The following is a 25,188-nucleotide window of genomic DNA, read 5'->3' on the forward strand; positions in this document are numbered from 1 at the left end:
GAATTTTTTTTTTTTTACATCTTTATTGGAGTATAATTGCTTTACAATGGTGTGTTAGTTTCTGCTTTATAACAAAGTGAATCAGTTATACATATACATATGTTCCCGTATCTCCTCCCTCTTGCGTCTCCCTCCCTCCCACCCTCCCTATCCCACCCCTCCAGGCAGTCACAAAGCACCGAGCTGATCTCCCTGTGCTATGCGGCTGCTATCTACCTTACGTGTGGTAGTGTATATATGTCCATGCCTCTCTTTGTCAGAGCTTACCCTTCCCCCTCCCCATATCCTCAAGTCCATTCTCTAGTAGGTCTGTGTCTTTATTCCTGTCTTACCCCTAGGTTCTCCATGACATTTTTTTCCCTTAAATTCCATATATATGTGTTAGCATACGGTATTTGTCTTTCTCTTTCTGACTTACTTCACTCTGTATGACAGACTCTAGGTCTATCCACCTCATTATAAATAGTTCAATTTCACTGAATGAATTTTAACCAGGTCATGGGGGAGAAAGCAGCAGATTGGGAAGAAGATGAGTTGGGTTCTGCAGAAATCCACTCTGTGGACTCAAAGTGGATCTCCAACCTGACCCTCAGGCTTTCCTCACTGTAAAGAGAGATGCTTGCATTGAATTTGGGTTCCTTCCAGGGCAGAGGTTCTGAGTTTGTTTCACGTGACACGGATCCCTATCCACCAGGGGAAGCATGCATATGTGGGAATGGCAAACAATTGGAAAAAACTCTGATCCAGTTACTGTTTTAGTTTTTTCTGCCCTTGCTCCCTGCTCACCTGAGAATAAATCTCTTCCACCCCTGCCCCACTCCAGCTTTCCTGATTTAGCCTCAGGTTGGCTTCCACCCCACCTCTCCTGGTATTATATTAATTTTGGACCCAGCTCTTTGAAAATTGTCCATGGGGTGATCAGGAAGGTGAGTAGGATCTAAAAAATAGGTCACACACCGGTCAGAATGGCCATCATCAAAAAATCTACAAACAATAAATGCTGGAGAGGGTGTAGAGAAAAGGGAACCCTCTTGCACTGTTGGTGGGAATGTTAATTGATACAGCCACTATGGAGAACAGTATGGAGGTTCCTTAAAAAACTAAAAATAAAACTACCATATGACCCAGCAAGCAATGCCACTACTGGGCATATACCCTGAGAAAACCATAATTCAAAAAGAGACATGTACCACAATGTTCATTGCAGCTCTATTTACAATAGCCAGGACATGGAAGCAACCTAAGTGTCCATCAACAGATGAATGGATAAAGAAGATGTGGCACATATATACAATGGAATATTATTCAGCCATAAAAGGAAATGAAATTGAGTTATTTGTAGTGAGGTGGATGGACCTAGAGTCTGTCATACAGAGTGAAATAAGTCAGAAAGAGAAAAACAAACACCGTATGCTAACACATATATATGGAATTTAAGAAAAAAAAATGTCATGAAGAACCTAGGGGTAAGACAGGAATAAAGACACAGACCTACTAGAGAATGGACTTGAGGATATGGGAAGGGGGAAGGGTAAGCTGGCACAAAGTGAGAGAGTGGCATGGACATATATACACTACCAAACGTAAAATAGATAGCTAGTGGGAATCAGCTGCATAGCACAGGGAGATCAGCTCAGTGCTTTGTGACCACCTAGAGGGGTGGGATAGGAAGGGTGGGAGGGAGGGAGACGCAAGAGGGAAGAGATATGGGGATGTATGTATATGTATAAATGATTCACTTTGTTATAAAGCAGAAACTAACACACCATTGTAAAGCAATTATACTCCAATAAAGATGTTAAAAAAAAAAACAGGTAACACAAGGAACGGTTGCTGAATTATGCATATTTAGACTGAGGGGAAAAGTCTTTGAGTGACAAGGAAATGGATTTTTGTATAACATTGAGTTTCCAAGTGCAGCCAAAGAGTAGAAGCTTCAGGAGGCAGATTTCAGCTGAACACAATAAAGAACTCTCTACTGGCCTTTCTTTCAAAGGGAACAACTTGTCTTGCCAAGTTGTCACTGGAGAGGTTCAAATATATATCCTCATTTGGTAGCCATATTGCAGAAAATGATGAGATTGGATAAGATGACCTTTAAGATTCTTTCCAGTGGTGGATTCTCTCATACCTCCCCCATCCCCACCATCCTCTCTTGGAGACTTTCTGCTTAAACCTTCCTGTGACTCATTACCTGCTGATTGAAGTCCAAGCTCTGCAGCAGCGCAGCACACAGGGCCCTCTCCCACTTCTCCACTCTCATCCCTACTCCCAGTGTCACAAGACCGAACTACTCATGGTTCTCTGCACACTCGTGCTGTCTTCTGCGCTTAAGATGTCCCCCCTCTTCCTTTGCCGAGCTTTTGCTTCTTCTCCAGCACTCCCTCTGGCACTGTAGCGGATGTTTGTCACCTTTTGTCTGCACCACAATTTCCAATTGGTCAATTAACTTCCTCTCACTGTCTTGATGGAAGGGTAACTGCAGTGCCCTGTCTCCTGCTACCATTCAGAAGGAAGGTGAGGGGGTCAAATCTTTCCCTTATCAGGCTCTAGTTTCAGCTAGGAGGCAGGCATGTGACAAAAGTCCAGCCCGCTGGGACTTCTCTCCAGGTACTTTGAATCCAAAGACTTCAGGAAAAGATAAAGGTGATCTGGTGGTGTGAGGGCGGTGGGAACAGTGTCCCGAACAGGCTGTTCCAGCAGTAACCTGGTTGCTGTGTCCTTTTTCCTATTTCTTAGCCTTCTGCAGTGCTCTTGGTTCCTACATATTTCCAGGTCAATAAATATTTATAAAATGAATGAATGAAGCAGAGGGATAAAGGTCAAAGAATTAATTTAAGCAAATTACATGCAATACTGGACCATTTAATGATTAGAACCAGAGGTAAAGAGAGGGAAATAAACAGGAGAATGGTCATATCACTATAGGAATGAGGAAGTGCTAGTTTGGGGAAGACAGGGAGGTAGAATGGGGAATAAACATTTTTATTATAATCCCTCCTCCAAGACATCTCCATTTATATACACATGAACTCTTCTCCCTTGGGGATAACAGTTCTATTATTATTTTAGGTGGGATTAGCTTCTTGGTCCCTGTTTTAGGTGGGTCTCAGATCAATGGCCTTGCCCTTACCTTCAGAGACTGTTAAATTTAAAGAACTTGTCAAATAGCACATATCCAGTGGCAGGAGAAATCAAAGATGACTTGGAGATTTCAAACCAGGAAGATACGGGGCCAGGAAAGCAGGAAGAAAATGCTGAGCTCGAGATCTCAGGAGGACATGGGTAGAGATGACCCAGAGGCAGCAAGAAGTAGGTGTTGCCTGAATGAGATGTTGATTAATGGGTTTATAAATCTCTAAAGCTGGTGGTATCACTGCTGCATATTTCTCATCATGTGCAACTCTGTGCGTATGCAGAATCAGTGCAGAATTTAGTGCTTTTCTGCTGCAGGCAGAAACATGAGATGGGTTCATCCATTCAATAAACATTTACTGAGAACCTACTATGGTGCCATGCACTGTTCTAGGCAGTGGTAAAGTAGTGAAAAAGCTACACTCATGGAGACTATGGAGTCAGGTAATACTACTACTTAAATTTATTTGTTATACTGTTTATGTGCTATGAACAACAATAAAATGGAAGAAGTGGGAGGGATGGGATTAGCATGGTTCCCAGAACATTCCATGCAGAAGGTGATAAAATGACCTTGTAGAATGTTACTCTCACTCATCTTACCTTTAAGCCTGATCAGAGGAAGGCAGGCAGTGGAGACCAGCACTACAGGGTCCTAACAACCCTGGAAACTAATTCCATGACCACCACTTTATCACAGCTATATAGTTACTTCTTTGAGAGATTTCCAAACCTTTAACTTTTTATTATGTTAGCTGATGCTAACATGGGCAGAAAAATTAGGTCAACTGAAGGAGAGATGGAGAAAAATAAGGTGGAAAGAACTTTAATGTTAGTCCTTTCTTCTGGGACTGCTGATGAACCAATCAAGAAATATTTACTGAGTAATGAGCTGTAATATTCATTTAGGGTCAAAGTTGCTTCTAGGGTATGCCATGTATATACATCAAGAATGTGTTCAGTTTGGATAGCCAACTTTATAAACTACACAGTATCTAAGATAATAAAAATTACACAGAAACTCATGCCTATGAAGAGACCTGTTTATTACTGATAACACTTCATTTGGCTAAAACCACACAAAAACCACACACACAAATACTTAAATGCAAATTCTCATAGGCAGTACTTATGATACACCCTGGTGTTTTTGCAAGGAAAAACGAGATGTTGACAGAAACTATTAAAACAAGGGCACAATTCTGAACTACTGCTACACAAAAAAATAAATAATTCTTAACTGCATATATTTTATCTGGCATATTCAATGATGTATACAAAGAGTTTGTTTTAGCCTATAACACAAGGCCTCATCATATACAGATGCAACTCTTGTTTGAGTGGTTCCTGTAAGATATATGATGAATCATAACACTGAACAAAAATATACCAAACAGTATTAAATTAGTTGTGACTCACTTGGAAAGCAGCCCTAGCAGGCTCATAATGGCATAATACTAATGATATTAAGTCTACACAGACACTTTCTTAGCCTTCTTGGCCAACATCTTGCTTTGAGTGTAAAACACTAGGCCTTACATACAATTTCGAAATAGGAATATGCTCTTCTCTCTCCGAAGAAACGGTATTTAAGGGTGTGCATGCTTAACAAACTTCAGTACTGAGAATTGTTTTAAAAGCTGAATCAGAAAATGAACGTTTTCGATTGTTTCCTAAACTATTTGTTTCTTTAAAATAAAATCCCATAATTCCTACTGTCACCCATTAAGTACTCTACAACAGGTACTATACTAGGTGGTGTGGAGATGAAAAAATAATAAACCATGATGCTTGCTCTCAGGGAGCTGATAGTCAGGTGCCCCTTCTTAGTCCAGGAATGCCAAAGAATTAAACAGAACAAACTGGCCAACACCTCTGACTATATTACAAGGTTCAGTGGTAACATAACTGTTTCAGGTCACTTCAATTTGGCATGAATACTTTCCAAAGTCAGCTTCTAAAGGGAATATCCTTGGTATGCGTTATGTTTATATTTCTCACACTAGAGTCAGTGCGGTACCCCCAGGGATATGCAGCAACTGAGGGCGGGGGTGGGGGGGAGAAAACTGAGAGCCCATGTGATAAACACGGTGCCTCTTTCTGGCAGCACCAGTTTCCATGAAGACTGAAGGAATCATTTTTATACTAAAACAGTTTTATTATGGAGAATGCAAAATTCACTTACATTTTTAAGAGAGAACACGAAATTTCCTGAGTGGCAGGCTGCTTCTGATTTTGCTCTCAGGCCCCTTCCCCTACACATTCATGCTCCTCTGCTTGAGGATTATGCTGGTGGAAAAATTTGAGAAGCAAACTTTAGATATGTCACTTTGCCCTTATCTTGGTCACTTTACTCATTCTTCTATGTTCTCTTTTTTAAGTACACAATCGTGAATTAACGAACAGATGTCTTAATGAATATAACAGTATGGTGAATATTTAAAGTAACCAATGGTAAACACTAACTTTGTTTCAAACTGGGAGTAAAATCAGGCTGTGTAAAGAGTCAGACAATGAGAGACTCTCTTCTTGCCACTTAGTCTTCTTATGGCTTAGGGTAAGATGCTTTGAGGGACAAATGTGAAAAAAGATTATCTCGGATCTTGTGCTTTGGATGCCCAAAGTACAAGGAAACCTGAAATAGAATGCTAGATCAGTTGACCATTCATTTAGGTTAGTATGACTCTTTCTTCCTCAGTTTCTAGAGCAATTTCAGAAAACAAGTGAATTGTAAAAGGCCATAATAAATTAATATATAGTAGTATCCAGAAAACCAAAAAAGGTTATGCAATAGATTTAAAATTACTTCTTACAATGTCTTAAATATTTTCACAATAATAACAAAATAACCCAAAGTCCATAAACAAAAACAGCTTAGGAATAAGTTTAAAGCATTCTGAATGAATACAGTTAAGATCACTTATCAGTGAGGTAATAGGACAACAGCTTTTCACAGTAACAAAATGTGGGAGGGCACCTAGGGAAAGAGGGAGGTAGAGAGAAAAAAGCATAAAACAAATTTATCCAAGCAGAATTTGGATTTTTCAAGCATCACAAACATCAGTGGAAAACATCTAAGAGAAATACCAATAGCAGCAGTTTGTAGAACATTTCTCCATTAAACTCCAGCTAATATCTTTGTTGCATCAATTCCAGAAGCAACTTGCTTAAGAAATTGGAAGTCTATTCCCTATATAAAGATATTCCAAAGCATCCAACCTCTTAGAACCTTCTGTCTGCTGAAGTTACAACATCCAAATAACAATAATTTATATTTAAAACAAACCTCTCAACTATCCTATAATGCTATACATTCTTCAAGATGAACAAAATTGTGTTCACGTCTCACTTAATTTGCAGGTTAAATTAAGCAGGTCTTTATACAATGAATAAAGACTGCACTCATGCATCTACTATTCAACATACACAAAAACTATCTTGTGAGCTAAATTCTTCTAGGTATGCAGTGAAACTGAAATGTTATTTTCAGTGCTCTTTATGACATCATCTTTGTTCCAACCTGAGATTTAAAAAAAAAAACAGTATTGGAAGGAACCTTAAAAAGCCATTTAGTATACCCCTTTAATTTTAAAATGTTTAATTTTATTAAAAAAAAATCCTTATTTCCTATTATTCTGTCCTTGATGGAGATGGAGAACAGTTTGTCATATTATCAAACTTCCTACTTTGAGTTCTTCAATAAACGATTCAATTAATAACTCAAGAGTTATTAAACTATCTCAACAGCTCTCTCCCCTCCATAGTTAAATGATCTTAATCCTTTGAACTTTTTCTCATGGATCTTATTTCCCAGTCTATATTTCATTCCTTTTTATTTCTGCTATATCCTCCCCTCCCCAGTTCCCATATGATCCTAAAATACAACATCCTAGCAGGAACTGAATCAGTAAGAGAGGTACTTTTTCTCACCTCCTCAAAGGCCTCCCTGGTCTCTTTTTAGTGGTCACTAATAAAGGAAAACAAAAGCATCACTATCTGCTCATCATAATAACAAGTAAACACAAGTAAACAACTTGCCCACAGCCAGTTCACTCCCCACTTTTCGGGTGATAAGTTTGCCCTTCACACGAAGCATTTCCTGTGCCACCTTACTGACCTTTCTATTGTTATTTCTACTGTTTATTTCCAGTGCTTTGATCTTGCCCCATTAATTCTTTCCTTTTCCCCAAAGCTCTAGAAAATACCAGTTTTGATTTACACACTCAATGAGAATGCATTCATTTCCATGATATTATTCATAAACAAAAAGATAAACAATGTAGATCCTAAGGCTGAGACCTACCGGCCAGTACTTCTGTTTCCCTTGGTTGGCTGGGGCTACTGAATTTATTCTGTTAGGCAAGTGTACACCCACTATGTCAAGTTCTTGTTAAATATGCTTAGACAGACTCGAGAGCTTGGCTAGAATCAAATAATTCCCTCAATCTATACACTTCAGGAACATTTGTAAAATTTTGTTAATTTTAACTTTGGATTTTTAAATTTTTGAGATAAGAATCCAAGCCTTAATGACTTTTCACCTTGATTAAGATGACTCAAGTGTTGCATTATATTAAAGCACTCAAAACTGTTCTATTTATAATAGAATGACAGTATGACACGACTTTAGTGATTATGAATGAGCTATTGTATCATTTTAGCTCAACTTTGTTCTTCAGTCACTGAAACACAGATACTAAAACCCAATATACATATTTTTCATATATATATATATATATATGTAGCATTGTTCATACCACTTTGTAGATTATAGGCCATTTCCTAAATTACAGTCTACATTCCCAAAAGCAAATAAAGCAAAAAATTCTACACATTTCGTCTTTAGTGCAAAGCCTCTGAAAACAAACTCATTCAGAAATAGTGCTCTACATTTAGCTCTATTATCTACAGTCACACAAGACTCAGCTACAAGAAAGTAAGGAAGGAACAAATTAACAATAGTGCCAATACAATAATTTGAAACTCACATCTGGATTATCTGGATTCAACCAAATGTTAGCTGCAATAAACCAAACCATGATTTAATAAATATTCTATTCAGTTCAAATTTTATATTATTATTATTATTTAGGAAATAAATTCTCTCATACTAGTTATCGCCCATAGGCAATTTGTTTAGTATAATTACGTACATCCAAGGCCTCATTATTGTTACCTCTTAACTATACCACATGTACTAAGTACTCTGTGAGCTATATAGGATAGGATACACTTTAAGAAGATTAAACAACACTTCTCTGTTAACTCTTCTAGAAGATGCAGAATCAACTAAAAATGACCTTCCAAAAAATTTTTTTTTCCACACTAAAAAAGATAAATAGTATTCTTGCGATCAGAAATTCTACAGAAGTCAACAAGATGTTAGGATAAATTGGACTTTAGTTTTATTTATTTATTTATTTATTTATTTATGGCTGTGTTGGGTCTTTGTTGCTGCGCACAGGCTTTCTGTAGTTGTGGTGAGCGGGGGCTACTCTTCATTGTGGTGCGTGGGCTTCTCATTGCGGTGGCTTCTCTTGTTGTGGAGCACAGGCTCTAGGCATGCGGGCTTCATTAGTTGTGCCTCGTGTGCTCTAGAGCACAGGCTCAGTAGTTGTGACACACGGGCTTAGTTGCTCTGCGGCATGTGGGATCTTCCCAGACCAGGGCTCAAACCCGTGTCCCCTGCATTGGCAGGCAGATTCTTAGCCACTGCGCCACCAGGGAAGTCCTGGACTTTAGTTTTAAAACATGTAATTTTAGTGTTTCATAAGATCTAAAATCTGGATGTTTTATTTCTTAGTAAAATGAGCATCACTTCATGTGATAAAGAAATAAATATACTTGTAAAAATGTAGTTTAAAGGTTAGGCTTTTAAATAAATTCACAGCTCCTTTCTTAGTTTGGATATTTTTCTTTACTTAGAGGTTGTGATAACTGACATAATTCTAACATGAAGATCCTTAACTACAGTTACACTGAGCCTGCTTTTATTGAGATTTTTACCTACATTCATAACACTTTTAAATCAACAAACCTATTTGATATAGAGGGGAAGCACCTATATAGTTTGGAAGATTTTCTTTAACTGTCTGCAAATTAACTGATTAAATTATATTCAATGCAAGAACACTATTTCAATTCAAACCATGCCCTGAGAAGGCACTGAGAAATTTGACAAGAACCAAGCCACTAGGAATGTTGCCACTACTGTTTTATGTTCGGTAAATGTCAGAATTTTAAATACATACAATAAATTTACACTGCACCAAGAGCACCTGAAACAAAGGTGCTGAAACCACATATTGTAACATCTGTTCTAAGCTAGAAATGCTAAATACCTCATTTCAAATACTCTAATTTGTAAGTTAATACCTGTGATGTAACAATGACACTTTTCCACAGTATACTGGGAACAGTGCCATTTTCTTGCCAATTCTATGGATTAATTTCCTTAACTAATTCTACAATTATATAGCATTTATCTGCCTTAAAAAAAAACGTGCTATACACAATTACAAGAATATGGAACTAAGCTTAATCACACTTTACTAAGAAAACTCATTTGTATTGTTTTGTTTCTGTTGAAGGAAGAACGACGTGTTACCATAATTTTTAATGTAATGACTTTTGTTCAAGATTATGAAAAAATTTGAATCATTTCTCTCCAGACCATTTCATTTCAAATGTATACAGTTTGTTTAGTCAGCCAACCAAAAAGAAAGAAAGTAAAAGGAAAAAGATAACTCGGCCAGATGAGACAGAGAGAGAATGCTAACTCGAGTTCAATGCATGAAGTTCTTGGTTGTTCTGTTCCATGGGCCAGTGCAAAGCAATGACGTACTGGTGAACACTACACAGAACGCCAGGTCAGTCCATTTTTCCTGGGCTCAAGAAAATTCTCAATCAAAGCTTCAATGAGTTTCTTCAATTCCTCTTCTAGTAAGGCAGTGTCACTGAGGAAAAAGGTTAAGAGTTTTGAAGTTCTTTATTTTCATAGCCTTAAAACAACTGGTAAACGAAAGAGAAATTCCCTCAGTTAAAACAAAACAAAACAAATCGAGACCAAAGGTGGGAAGAGGGGAATCACACACACAGAAAACACCATTATCACAAACTGAAATTGAACTGCATTAAAAGGAGTTCCTTGGTAAGTGAAACATGGATGAGTTATAGTATATCTAAAGATTTCTCCTGAATCAGATAACTTAATGGCTTAGAACACCAATATCAGGTATTAAGATAAAATGGCTTCCTGAGATGTGACTAAAAAAATGAGATGTTTATAAAATAGCAAGTATTCCCTTCAAAGTTATCACCTGAAGAGGTGCCACTGCCCAGAACATTTCTAGGAATGCCTCTTTAAAACTGCCTTCACAGTCATTTTACAAGCTACACAACAAATCAATTTTTTTTACTTTAATAATCAACCTTCATTCTTAACCAAAGATAGCATTATTCAATATGTTTTACTTCACACTCTGCTCTGAATGACTTCAGGAGGTCATTTTTTTCCCCCAAAGGAAATAAAATCTGCTCCTAAACACAAAGATTAGGGAAACAGTAAATAATGTAACTTGGGCTCTGAAGGCAATTCCAAAAAAAATCTCCTTCCCAAATACATATTGATCAATGACAACCTTATAGGAGATACTACTTATGAAAGTTTAAAAAGTTTAAATACCCTCTGAATATATTATTAAAGTCAAGTTAATTTAGTCACAATTTATACTCCTAAAAGGATATTAATTGGCCAGATTAAGTCAAATCATGTTACATGTAGAAAATAAGAATTTGGCAATAAACAAACTACTTGTTGATCAATTCTTTATGTTCATCAAGAGTTAAAGCTCAGGGCTTCCCTGGTGGTGCAGTGGTTGAGAGTCTGCCTGCCGATTCAGGGGATGTGGGTTCGTGCCCCGGTCTGGGAAGATCCCACATGCTGTGAAGCAGCTGGGCCTGTGAGCCATGGCCGCTGAGCCTGCGCGTCCGGAGCCTGTGCTCCGCAACGGGAGAGGCCACAACAGTGAGAGGGCCACATATCGCAAAAAAAAAAAAAGAGTTAAAGCTCAGAGAGCCTTCCCAAGAATATAAATTCACTAAAAAATTAAAATTCAGTTCCCAAATAATGCAGCCTCTTTGGAAAAGAGTCTGGCAGTTCCTCAAAAACCTAAACATAGAACTACCATATGACCCAGCAATTCTACTCCTTATATATATATATGATATATACCTAAGTGAAATGAAAATATACATCCACATAAAAACTTGAACACAAACATTTAGAGCACCATTATTCATAATAGCCAAAATGTGGAAATAACCCAAATGTCCATCCTCTGATAAACGGATAAAAAAATATGGTGTATCCATACAGTGGAATATCATTGAGCCATGATAACAAATTTTTTAAAAAAGGAATAAAGTACTGATTCATGCTAACATGGATGAACCTTGAAAACATTATGCTAAGTAAAGATGCCAGTCACTAAGGACCACATATTGCATGATTCCATTTATATGAAATGTCCAGAAGAAGCAAACCTGTAATGACAAATAGTAGATCGGTGGTTGCCTAGGGCTGGGAAGGAGGGGAATGGAGAGTGACTGCGAACGGCTATGGGGTTTCTTTCTGAGGTGATGAAAATGTTCTAAACTTGATTATAGTGATGTTTCCACAACTCTGAATATATTAAGAAACATTGTTGTATACTTTAAATGGCTGAATGTAAATTACACCTCAATACAGCTTTTATATATATATAATATTTAAAAAGTCAATTCTCACCTCTGGTCAGGTGACGCACACATCTCTGCATAATACTTTATCTTTGGTTCTGTCCCACTTGTCCGAAGAGTAGCAACACAGCCATTTTGAAAAGAAAACGTAATCATTTGGCTGTTTTTACTCACAGGCAGCACCTATGCACAAATGCAACAACAGCTCAATTACACTTGGTACCTTTCTTGTTTTCAAGAGTTGTAAAGTACATTCCACTTATATGAGATGTGTAAAGTAGCAAAATTCATAGAAAGAGAAAGTAGGAGCGTGGTTGCCAAGGGCTAGCAGGAGGGGGAAATGGAGACTTGTTTAATGGGTATAGAGTTTCAGTTTAGCAAGATGAAAAAGTTCTGGAGATCGGTTGCACAACAATGTGAATATGGTTAACACTACTGAACTGTACTCTTAAAAATGGTTAAGATGGGGCTTCCCTGGTGGCGCAGTGGTTGAGAATCTGCCTGCCAATGCAGGGGACACGGGTTTGAGCCCTGGTCTGGGAAGATCCCACATGCCGCGGAGCAACTAGGCCCGTGAGCCACAACTACTGAGCCTGCACGTCTGGAGCTTGTGCTCCACAACAAGAGAGGCCGCGACAGTGAGAGGCCCGTGCACCGCGATGAAGAGTGGCCCCCGCTCGCCGCAACTAGAGAAAGCCCACGCACAGAAACGAAGACCCAACACAGCCAAAAATTTAAAAATTTAAAAAAAGGTTAAGATGGTAAATTTTATGTGTTTTTTTAGCTGCAATTAAAAATTTAAAAATATTTTTAAAAGAACTGTAAAATACAAAAGATTACATGCATAATAATTCACAGCTGTACCATTTACTAAACATTTATAATTATACAGGCACTGGATTATATACCTTACACACATGATCTCCAGGCCTCAACAATAATCCTGCAAAGTAAATATTACTGCCAATTTACAGACAAGGCTCAAGGAGAATAAACGACCTGTTCAAGGTAATCAGCTAAGTGGCAGAGCAAGAAGTTTAAGCCAGGTCTATTTGTCCAAACATTAAAAGTCCAAACTGCCTCTACGTTTGCAAAGTGCTTTAGAATTTCAAAGCACTTTCACAGATAGTTTATCAGTAGTCTCCAAAGCAGAGTGCACATATCCTAGAGGACAGGCAAAATAACCCACTGGAGTGCAAAATATATATCTATTTTTTTTAACCTAAAAGTTAATACATGAAATGAAGCTTTATTGGGGTTTCCCTGGTGGCGCAGTGGTTGCGAGTCCACCTGCCGATGCAGGGGACACGGGTTCGTGCCCCGGTCAGGGAAGATCCCACATGCCGCGGAGCGGCTGGGCCAGTGAGCCATGGCCGCTGAGCCTGTGCGTCCGGAGCCTGTGCTCCATAACGGGAGAGGCCACAACAGTGAGAGGCCCGTGTACCGCAAAAAAAAAAAAAAAAAAAGAAGTGAAGCTTTACTGACATTAAATATATGGATTAACACTGGTACTCTTCCTGGATCACAAATCAGTCTGTGAAGGTATCTCAAGGGACCCATGGCGGTTGTACTAGGGCAGAAGGGTTGACAGTGGTGCCTTCCCTCTAGCGAGCCTGGTCCTCTCCGTGAGATCCCTCTCTCAGTCAGTGGTACTACTAGTTGCTTAAGACAGAGACCTTCCTTCCCTCTTTTCCACTCACAGGCCATCAACTAGCAAGTCCTGTCGATTCTATCCTTTATTTAACTCAATTTTGTCTGGCTCTCTCCATCACTACTACTACCATTCAGGCTCCCATCATCTCTCATCTGGATTACTGAAACAGCGTACTAACTGATCTCCCTGCCTGGAAGTCTGCCCCTCTCTAACCCACTCACTGCACAGGCCATTCTTCTTTGCACTCCACACTACAGCTGTAGAGAATTCCTTGTGGTTCTTTGAAAGAAAACATGCCTTCTCACCTCCAGACATAGCACTTGCTGCTCCCTTTGCCTGAAACATCCTCTGTTCCTCCCACATCTGGATAACTCCTACCCAGACTCTAGGACTCAGCTCACAGAAGTCCTCTGCAAAGCCTTCTGTAAGCCCCTCAAATCTGAGTAAGGGTCTTTCCTATGCTCTTCCATGGCACCCTTATGTACCCTCAGTAGCCCTTATCATTTTGTAAAGTAACCACTGTTTACTTGACCATTTCCCCACTAGACTCCTGAGTGTAGAAACAGTGTCTTTGTCATTACTACATTGCCAGTGTGCCTGTGCCTGTAGCAAAGAAGGGTTTTAATAAATGCCTGTTGAACACACAGTTAATGCCAATCTGAAGTTGGAGAAGAAAGAACTCAGGAAGTCTTTGACAGTCACTGTGTGTGACCTTAGGGGATTAACAAATATCTACACTATGAGTCTTACAAAACTGTTGTAAGTATCAGTGGAGAATAGATAGGAAAGCACTTTGAATAACAAATATAAACTTTAAAGGGATTCAAGAGGAAAAAAGCAACACACCAAGAACTATTCTAACCACAGCAACATTAGAGAAATAAAAAGAAGCAAAAAATTTGGTTCTTTTCAATTAGTTTACGAAGACAGAAAAATAGATACACACATATGTGCACACAGAATGACAACTGAGAACCAATTTTTGTTGACTGGATGAAAATACACAAAGGGAATATGGGTAGTATTCTACATAAAAGGCTTGCAGATTTCCCCAAATATATTATGTGCCTAGAAGCTTGAGACAACATCAGAAATTATAAATAGAAATTTAGGCTAATAATTGTAATCATAACAATAACAAAATAAATATAATCAGCAATCTATAGGGCTTTTAAATATTAGTTGAGCACCCACTATGTAGGCAGGAGCTTTGACGGGCATAAAGCTATGTTAGAAATGGATCTGCCATGAACAAGACAATGATAACATAAGATAGAAAGTGATAAATGACAAGAGGAAGGCACAATATATAATGAAACCTCAGGAGGACGATATCGGATTATGGGACCTGGAGGGTATGTGGAGGAGGTGACATCTGCATGAAGTCTTAAAATGGCTAAAGTGTGGATATGCAGCAGTAGGAAGAAAAGGTAGACTGAGGAAAAAGCCTGAGCAAAAATAGAAAAAAAATTTTTAATGTATATATGTAAGAAACTATAAGTTATTCCATCTGGCTGGAGGTATAGGGAATAAAGTTGAAAAAGGAAGTTAAAACTAGAAAGATGAATAGCTTTGAAATTATAAGCATTTATTTATTTATTTATTTTTAGGTGCTAAGATGATTAGGTAAAACATTAAAATTTTTTAAAATTTTAATTAAAAATTTTTTATTAGATTCTTTTCCATTATATGTTATTATAAGATATTGAGTATAGTTCCCTGTGCTATACAGTAGGTCCTTTTTGGTGATCTATTTTACATATAGTAGTGTATATATTTTAATTCCAAACTCCTAATTAATCCCTCCCCCACTTCCCCTTTCATAACCAAAAGTTTGTTTTCTGTCTGTGAGTCTGCTTCTGTTTTGTAATATGCTCATTTGCATAATTTTTTTAGATTCCACATGTAAGTGATATCATATGATAAAATTATGGGCTTTTAGACTTTATTTTCAACATTATTTAGCATCATCACACCTCTCCCCTCCCTCCCTTTCTCTTTATGTCTCTCTCATTCTCCTTCCCGCTCCCCACCCACAAGGGTAGCATACACTTGGGGGAGTGATGAGGACAGGATGGGAGTCAGAGCCAGTTGGTGAACTTACAACTGCTCTGGAGAAAAACAATGGACCCTAGTTTCAAGAAACTCACAGGCTTGACCTTCAACTATTTTACTGTAGTATGAATTATTACAAATTGTTGAAAATTAAAAAAAAATAGGTACTTACTGATTTCTTATTAGGCTGGCTGCTATCATATCCAGTGGTAACATCTCGTATATGCAATATAGCAAATGTCCCACAAAACTTTGGGTATTCTTTTGGAGAATCAAAATTGCGAAGCCTTTCAAATATACTTTTGATGGTAGTTGGATCATAACACAAGAAATACGAAGTTTTTGAAATATGATAACCATATCTGCACAGAGATTTAAAGTGTTAAAATCAGATTTCAACTCACTCTTTCGAAAAGTATGTATTAAAGATAAGCCTATTACAGTGTTATGTAGAAAGTGGCAGTCCTTAATGCAGACAATTTTAGTACTTTTTAAAAAGGAATGACTATTCCTCAAAAATAAATTTAGAAGGTTAAAAGTAGCACCAAAAAAATAAAAAAATTAGAATGCCAAATTCCTAATAGTAGAACTTACTTTTCATAAACCTTAATCAGTTGTTGTTTCAATGTTATATTCATGGTTTCCAGGTAAGATGCCATCTCAGCAACAACAACGGCTGCACTCACCCCATCCTTATCCAAAACTGAAGTTCCACACAGAAAACCTAAGAATTAAAAACATAAAAAGAAGGAAAACATAAGCCTATATATAATTTCAATAGTTTTACATTTCTTCAGAAGGACGAATGAATTTAAAAGCCTAGTAATAAATGAAACCCACCTATACTGAAGGTATTTAGGGGACCTTTAAGGTCTTTTTTTTTTTTTTTCCTGATGAGAAACGTATCTACACATTTCGGAGTTCACGGTGGTTTCTTTTTAACTCAAAATGCAAAACCAGATGACAAAAACTCCTCTGTACAGAATTAACTATATTTTAAAAAATGCTCTCATTCAAATTTCAAATATTTTAATATTTACTACATACCAATAGACTCTTCAAATGCAAAAAGGACTTCTTTCCCATTTTCCAGGAGGTCTTTTATCCTACTTCCAATCCATTTAAAACCTGGTAACGTTTCCTGAAATGCAGAGGAGGCTATTCTAGTTAAGTGACTCTCTCATAAAAATACATATTAGAGAAAAGCCTGTCACTAAATGCACATAACACTTCCATAGTGATCTTCTATTATGGTCTTCACCACAAAGATTTATATAGTGGTAAACATATAGTCATAAAGGGCATGGATACACACACTGTTGTGACTGATGACCTACCATTTTATCAAGCACAGAAATAGGAGATGTAATCCACCAAATATAATCCAATAAGTGGTGATGCATATAGTCACAAAGTAACACAAATACACACATATATTATGATCATCTGCTATTTATCAAGCACTGTAACAGGTGCTTTACATTATTATCTTTTTTAATGCTCACAAAAACTCTGTTGCTGAAACAGAGGCTCAGAGGTTCAGTAAATTTGCCCAAGATTACACTGCATATAAGAGATCGAGCCAGGATTCAATTACACGGCTTCTTAGAAATTGTCCTTTAAGCTGTATTATAATCACTAATATAAAAGTGCCTATGAAGGTTGTAATTTAGTCCATCTGAGTAATCAAAGGCATTAAAGCTTTTTAATGATACACTTTTAACATTATCACAACAAATACTTGAACCAAGTGTACTTTTACCATAACAGCATGGCCCAAATAAAACCATCAAAAAATGACTAAGTCCTTCTTTGGAAATTAGATTTGAGGACTTTTCATCTGATGAACTACTGTTCATTTTAAAGACATGAACTCTTTTAGAGTCAATAGAAAGAGCATATAATACACAGTGACTCTGGAGCTCTCCATTACTAATTTAAGATTTCTCATTCACCTCTCTACCTCCTCACTGGGAAAAAAAAAAGCCAAAAATCTCTTTAGCACCCCATCCCCAACAAAAACAAGGAGGCACATTTATAAATAGGTCTTTAGAATCATGTTCTTTTTTCTCTTTTGTGTTCATTATATATTTTTCTTCCTACAAGGAAAAGGTTAACATTAGAGTAATTCAGAATTTTAGGTTTGAATAAATTTTCAATTTCTTCTGTTTTGCTATTTGTACTTTAGAAAGCCAGAGACTGGAAGTTCTATTTCATTAAGGAAGGTTCAATTTTCTTTTAGTTAGCCAATTAGTGTTAAGACCTGTAGCTTGATTGTGGCTCAAGAAAAGTGCCCAGAGGTGACTTTTTCACTGATATTTGGCAAAGTTGGCAGAGGAAAAGTAACTTAATTGGCATCAGTCCCAGTAGCTATAAAAGTGGTCAGTTTAACTGCTCGAGGCTCACAAAGGTTAATGATCTGTGCTGAGAGAGAGTCATTATTTGTTTTTTGGATGTAGAATCACTGGGTCTTAATTTGCAATCTAGGAGACTATTTAAAGTTTCTTAAGACTGAACTTGAAGAGCCTAAACATGCAGTCAATGACACCTACAATTTTTTGGAGTGGAGTTTATGTGATTGATGAGGTCACTCGGAGCCAGATTTTCTCAGTATGAAAGCCAGATACTGTTGTATGGAATAGTAAACATTAAAGCAATTTTTAAAGAACGTCCTATCTTAGTTTCAGAAACTCACATACAGGATGAATTTGGCTCAAGGTTACTAAACAATCAAAAAGATTAAGAAAGTGTTAACAGAATTAGAAAAAAAGCGGGGATTAGAAATGAAATCAATAAAAGTCAGTTTTGGTGGGAAGATGGCTTTAATTTATAGAGATAGGTTTAGAAAAGGAGCACAGAGATATTATCTATTCTTACTTCAAAGTGAAATCCTTCTTTTAGTGCAATTGCCTTCAAAATTTTGGAAGAGACTGTGGTGGCTAACATATAAATGTTCTTCACATCAGTATTTCTTGATTTATTTTTCTTCCAGCAATCAAACATCCACCACCCAAACAAAGCTGCCAACTCATTCCCTGTGAAAACTTTCCAATCACCACTGTAGAGAGAATGAAAATTCAAGTCAAGACCTTTATAACTTCTCATTAAAACTCCTTGACCCCAGGACCTACAAATTACCATCATTCACACAGGAAAACCCAAAAACTACTGTATGGGATTTTTGAGAAAACATTTACTACTACGTCTCTAACTGACCAGGGAGAGCTTAGGGTAGGAATGGCAGCAAAGTACTTTGAAAAATTATTATGCTGTTACGTTTATTTTCTTACTTAATGAGAAATATGTTATAATATGATGTCCTCTTTATGGAAAGACATTTGTCACCACATTATAATGGCAAAAATACACAGCAACCAAAAGCACCGTGATTAGGAAATGATTACACTAATAAAGCAATCTGTTGGGATACTATGCCAGTTTAAAAATGAATATTTTAAACAATATTTAAGGACAGAGAAAAATGCTCACAGTACAATATTAAGTGGAAATAATCAAGATACAAAACTATATATAGTATGATTACAATTTTATAAAAAACAAATATATCTTAAATATTTGCATAGAGAAAACATAGGGAGGAAATGTCAAAATATCAACCTAGGTGGTTATCTCTGGATAGTAGGCTTACGGGAGATTTGTTTTCTTATTTTTTTTTAAATTATTTCCAATGAGCCTATAAGACTTAAAATCAAAAACTGTTTTTCAAAGTTTAAGCTTTTAATCAAATAAGAGGTTCTACTTACTTCTCCTGAAGTTCTGCCACTGCCAGTCGGTCTGCATCAGGATCTGTGGCTAGCACTATCCGGGCATTTTCTTTCTCTGCCAGTCTCAAAGAAAGTTCCTGAAATGGTGACCCAAAAAGCTGGATTGCATTGAAGATGTTAAATTCAATGTAATATTCCTAAATGTGGGCACTATGTTAGTGATATGAATTCTAGAAGGAACATAGTTTGGCTAACTTGTTTTTTATACTTTATTTTACTGAAGTATAGTTGATTTACAATGCTGCATTGATTTCTGCTGTACAGCAAAGTGATTCAGTTATACATATATATACAGTTGTTTTCATATTCTTTTCCATTATGGTTTATCACAAGATATTGAATATAGTCCCCTGTGCTATACAATAGGACCTTGTTGTTTATCCATTCTATATGTAATAGTCTGCATCTGCTAATCTAGTTTGGCTAAATTTAAAATAAGCCTAGAAGTAGGGAAATCCACCATAGAGATTTCAAACAAAACAGAATATATGGCTCTAATATAATTTAAAAGATGTAAACTAAAGTGGTTTTTGCTTTTGTAAGTAATCTTTGAATTGTCAAAGAGTTCTGGCTATATGATAAAGTTTAATACACTAATAATAATTTAAATGTAGAAAAAATATACCAGCACAGATTCCCCTTCTTCAGGATTTGGGCATTTAACAGTAGAAAAGTCTGGATCAGGATCTTTTTGTTCTGGTACTGGAATTGGAGGCTTAAAACCAAATACTTGAAAAGCCAACTGCACATAGTCATGTCCAACTCCATGAAAAGATGTATGTACAAATTTCAAGGTGGTTTTTGAGTTTAATTCCCTGTAAAGGAAAATATCATTCAGTCCGTATCATAAAACTCACTACTTGTGGTATAATTAAAATAATCTAGAGAAAAAGCTAAAATTTATTTTGCTAGAATAAGAAAAATATACTCAACAAGCCATGATATTTTCTAAAAATAGTGTTAGCTATTTATGGAATAGTTACAGAAATATAGAAATAGGTAAGGAAAAATCAAATTTTAGAGGAAATTTCCTTACCTTATATAGAATGAATACATCTATTCAGCTATAATTTTTAACAGCTTTATTGAGAGGTAATTAATATACTATAAATTCATCCATCTATAGTATACAATTGAATGGCTTTCACTATATTCACAGAGTTGTTCAACCATTACCGTAATCAATTTTAGAACATTCTCATTACCCACCAAAAAACTCCATACCCCATAGCCACCACACCCTAATCCTCCCATTTTTCCCAGCCATAGGTAGCGCTAAATACACTTTCTCTTTCTATCTCTATAGATTTGCCTACACTGGACATTTCATACCAATGTAACCATACAACATGTGGTCCTTTGTGACTGGCTTACTTCACTTAGCCTGTTTTTAAAGTTTATCCATGTTGTAGTATGCAACGGTACTTCATTTCTTTTCACTGCTGAATAATATTTCATAGTATGGATACACTACATTTTATTTATCCATTCATCAGTTAATGAGTATTTGAATGTTTGTGTTGTTTCTACTTTTTAACTATTATGAATAGTAGTATTTAGCGATAATTTTAATATAAGGAATAGTCAACACATTTTTATCCCCATTGCTTTCTCTTATTTGTTAATCTTATGCTAAGGTAATATTATCCTATATTCCCACTTGGATACCTGTAAAAACAGATCTTTTTCAGATCTTCCATGTATCTCCTACAAATGTCCTGCAGAGGATCTCTCTTCAGTGGGCTGGTATCCACTAAATTATCATTCCAGGAACCATTCCAGGGTTCCACACATTCTTCTATACATTTCAGAATTTCTTTATCATGAGGAGATGTGATCTGAGCACCGTTTTCCCAATAAACCTAGATGATAGGTAAACACAGCTATAATTACTTGAAATGTTGGCCATATGTTTTCTTAGCTACAGTAGAGATATTTGACTTTAAAAAGAAGCATACCTGGACTTCCCTGGTGGTGCAGTGGTTAAGAATCCACCTGCCAATGCAGGGGACACGGGTTCAAGCCCTGGTCCGGGAAGATCCCACCTGCCGCGGAGCAACTAAGCCCATGCACAACAACTACTGAGCCTGTGCTCTAGAGCCCGCGAGCCACAACTACTGAGCCCGCGTGCCACAACCACTGAAGCCTGCACACCTAGAGCCCATGTTCCGCAACAAGTGAGGCCACCGCAGTGAGAAGCCCGCGCGCGGCAATAAAGACCCAATGCAGCCAAAAATAAATAAATTTATTAAAAAAAAAAAGAAGCATACCAAATTAATCAAGTAGAAAATGTCAACACTGGATTAACTTAATAAATACCTAAGGATATTGATAGTAATGATTCCACAGGGACTTTTCAATAAAATGATCCGGTATTATTTTCTCATTTATAAGTATACTAATAATAACAATACAAGTAAAATATAATCGCGGCATCATTATGACAATGCTAAAATATGCACATACCATAATGTACAATCATAATCTTAGATCTATAGCTAAATATATACTAAAGAAGATCTAAGAAACCATGGAGTATCCATGAAACTTGATGCTATGAAATTTTAGCATTATAAAATGGTCCTGTTATATGATAAAGAAGAAATTATTTTTCAGATATAAATTAAAGTAGAATTTATGTCACACTAAATAAAGTCTATTCCAGGAAAGACACTTAACATGCTAATTATTCCATACACATTTCAGTATATGTATTTTCAGTATTTAATGAAAATACATTTCATTAAGTTGTCAGTTTGTCAAGTAGCCTGATCAACAAGACAGTAGGAACAGTTAACAAAAAAGCAAGAAAATGTATTTCTATAATTCACAGGCTCTCAAGGTTAGAAGGGACTCTGCTTAGAGAATATCTATACCAACTTCTCCCATGTATTTGACATGAATCCCTTCTACTGCATCCTGAATGAAGGAGAGAAGAATACTTTTGAATATATGCTATGTACAAAACTCTGTACCAAGCAATATGGTAGACTGCATGACCTAAAAATTCTCACTCTGTAAACACCTCAAAATGCTAGATAAAGTAGAAAAAGTATTATCTAAAATATACAGCTTGGTTCATAAGAAGGAAAGGGAAAACTCCAGGCAGTGGGGAAAAAAGGAAAGAATGGAAAACCAGAGTGATAAAGTTGCGGGCTGACGCTGTGGCCACCTGGGGTTTGGGAACTGTTCGTTTATCTGGCTCCTGAGTTTTGTTTTTTTTTTTTTATATCGGCTCCTGAGTTTTAATGCCCATGTGGAAGGTAGAGAATTGGAACTGAGATGCCCCTCTTAATGGAAATGTAGAACAGAAAAACTTCTGCCCACTATTATTGAAAGATGATGAGGAAGCATGTCTGTTTCTTCCTAAGTTCTGGGTGATGAAAAAATTTCAAATCTGAGATCTAAATTGACACAGAAATTGCTCCCAGTCAGTGAAACTCCTGTGTTTCCTGCAGAAATTTAAAAAACAAAACCAAAAATTGCTCTTAAGCGATGCTCCCACATTCCAAACAACCAACAAGATTCTGTCCATAGGCCCTGAAAGCTCTTTATGAAAATTTATATAACATGAGAAAAAAACATCTTGGCCTTTCTCCCTGCCTTGTATGTGAATGTGATGCCTAGAGGAACAGCAACACATATAATGGCCATGCTTGAAGAAAAGGCCAAAAAAACTGCAGAGGTGCCAGACCCAACAACGCTGAGCTACAGAACCATGCCAGCAGCCACATACTTCTAGATTTTTTGTTATGTGAGAAAAATAAATTCCTATCAGCTTAACCCACTTTTGTGGGTTTTCTGAACCTGCAGCAGAAAGTATCCCTACCTGATTTAGTAACAGAAAAATCCATGCCACAAAATATACCCAGGAATAAACTTAAAAAGAAATGTAAAAGATAAAAAAATCTTTAAAATGTTACTGAAGGGGCTTCCCTGGTGGCGCAGTGGTTGAGAATCTGCCTACTAATGCAGGGGACACAGGTTTGAGCCCTGGTCTGGGAAGATCCCACATGCCGCGGAGCGACTAGGCCCATGAGCCACAACTACTGAGCCTGCGCATCTGGAGCCTGTGCTCCGCAACAAGAGAGGCCGCGATAGTGAGAGGCCAGCGCACTGCGATGAAGAGTGGCCCCTGCTTGCCACAACTAGAGGAAGCCCTTGCACAGAAACGAAGACCCAACACAGCCAAAAATAAATAAATAAATAAATAAATAAATAAATAAATAAAATGTTACTGAAGGGTCTAAAAGAAGTCTTGGAAGAATAGAAAGATACATTCTGTTCTTGAATAAAGAGACTCAATAATATGACAAAAATATTGAATCTCCCTAAATTAATGTACAAGTGAAATATGATACCAATAAAAATGTCAAAATAATTTTTCCAGATGGAAAAAAAATACCATAATACCATGCATGGAAAAATATCATAAATAAAGTCAAAAGGCAAATGATAATATGGGGGAAAAATATCTGAAAAACAGATGACCAAGAGCTACTTTGGAGTTCCTACAAATCAACAAGGAAAAGAGCAACTACCCAAGAAAAAAATGGTCAAAACCTTAAACAGACTTTTCAGGAAAGGGAACACAAATATCATATAAATGCATGAAAAGAAGCTCAACCTTACTCATAAGACAGGTACAGATTAAACATAACATTTCCACATATCTGATTGGCAAAGATGAAAAAGTTTGATAATACAATAATGTACCGTGGGGGATAAAGACCTTCATATTGGTGGTGAGAGTATCAACTAGAACCACTACCTTGAATAGAGAATGACAAATTTTATTTCATAGTCCCTTTGACTCAGAAGTTTCACATCTAGAAATTTATTTTATAGCTCAGCAGGGCCACAGAAATATAATGTGAGCCACAACGCACGTCATATTTACATTACATTCTTTTATTGTATTAACTGTCCGAAATCTGGTGTGTATTTTACACTTACAGCACATCTCAATTCAGACTAGTCATATTTTAAGTGTTCGATAGCCATAGGTAGCTGGTGGCTATCAGCTTGGACAGTGCAGCTATAGATAAGAATAAAAACAATAGATAACATTTATTATTTACTGGAGCCAGACACAATACTAAGCATTTTTCATGCACTATCTCCCTTAATCCTTACTCTCACCCTATGATGCTGGTTCTATTATTATTCTCAGTTTGTAGATGGAGAAACTAAAGCACAGAGAAATTAAGTAACTTGCCTTAGGTTACAAAGCTTCTGAGTGGCAGAGGGCAGAGATAGGTTTCAAACCCACCCCCATAATTCTTTTTTTTTTTTTTTTGCTGTTACGCGGGCCTCTCACTTCTGTGGCCTCTCCCGTTGCGGAGCACAGGCTCCGGACGCGCAGGCTCAGCGGCCATGGCTCACGGGCCCAGCCGCTCCATGGCATGTGGGATCTTCCCAGACCGGGGCATGAACCCGTGTCCCCTGCATCGGCAGGCGGACTCTCAACCACTGCGCCACCAGGGAAGCCCCACCCCATAATTCTCTTAACTGCTATTCCATATTGACTCTGTAAGTCTACTTGTACATATGAACAAAGATGTATGTAGAATAACATTCACTGTAGCACTGCTTGTAGGCAGCAGATCAGAAACAAATGAAATATTCATCAACAGAGGACTGGTTAAATAAATTACGACTTATCTATATAGGTTTTTAAAGATGAATGAGGCAAACCTATCTACCTATAGATGGACTGATGTAGAAAATGATCTCTAAGGCTGTTTCACACTGTTGTGTGAAAAAACCAAGGTGCAGAACACTATATGTAGTGCCCTGCCATTTATGGGGAAAAAAAAA

At 37.0% G+C, this 25,188-nt stretch overlaps 1 protein-coding gene across 1 annotated transcript in view; it reads right to left on the reverse strand.

Moving 5' to 3' along the window:
* Window positions 1-4,164: 4,164 nt before the first annotated feature.
* Window positions 4,165-25,188, reverse strand: part of PGM2L1 (phosphoglucomutase 2 like 1) — a 70,959-nt gene continuing 49,935 nt past the window's right edge. The window contains exons 6-14 of the mRNA XM_067750309.1: window positions 21,037-21,230; window positions 19,994-20,183; window positions 19,348-19,445; window positions 18,461-18,641; window positions 16,631-16,724; window positions 16,178-16,307; window positions 15,756-15,945; window positions 11,924-12,057; window positions 4,165-10,091 (exon numbers count right to left, since the gene is read on the reverse strand). Coding sequence (XP_067606410.1) covers window positions 9,989-10,091; window positions 11,924-12,057; window positions 15,756-15,945; window positions 16,178-16,307; window positions 16,631-16,724; window positions 18,461-18,641; window positions 19,348-19,445; window positions 19,994-20,183; window positions 21,037-21,230 — 1,314 coding nt within the window. The 3' untranslated portion in view covers window positions 4,165-9,988. The remainder of the gene's footprint in view (window positions 10,092-11,923; window positions 12,058-15,755; window positions 15,946-16,177; window positions 16,308-16,630; window positions 16,725-18,460; window positions 18,642-19,347; window positions 19,446-19,993; window positions 20,184-21,036; window positions 21,231-25,188) is intronic.

This window comes from Pseudorca crassidens, chromosome 9 (genome assembly GCF_039906515.1).
Source record: "Pseudorca crassidens isolate mPseCra1 chromosome 9, mPseCra1.hap1, whole genome shotgun sequence".
In the NCBI taxonomy this organism is placed as follows: domain Eukaryota; kingdom Metazoa; phylum Chordata; class Mammalia; order Artiodactyla; family Delphinidae; genus Pseudorca; species Pseudorca crassidens.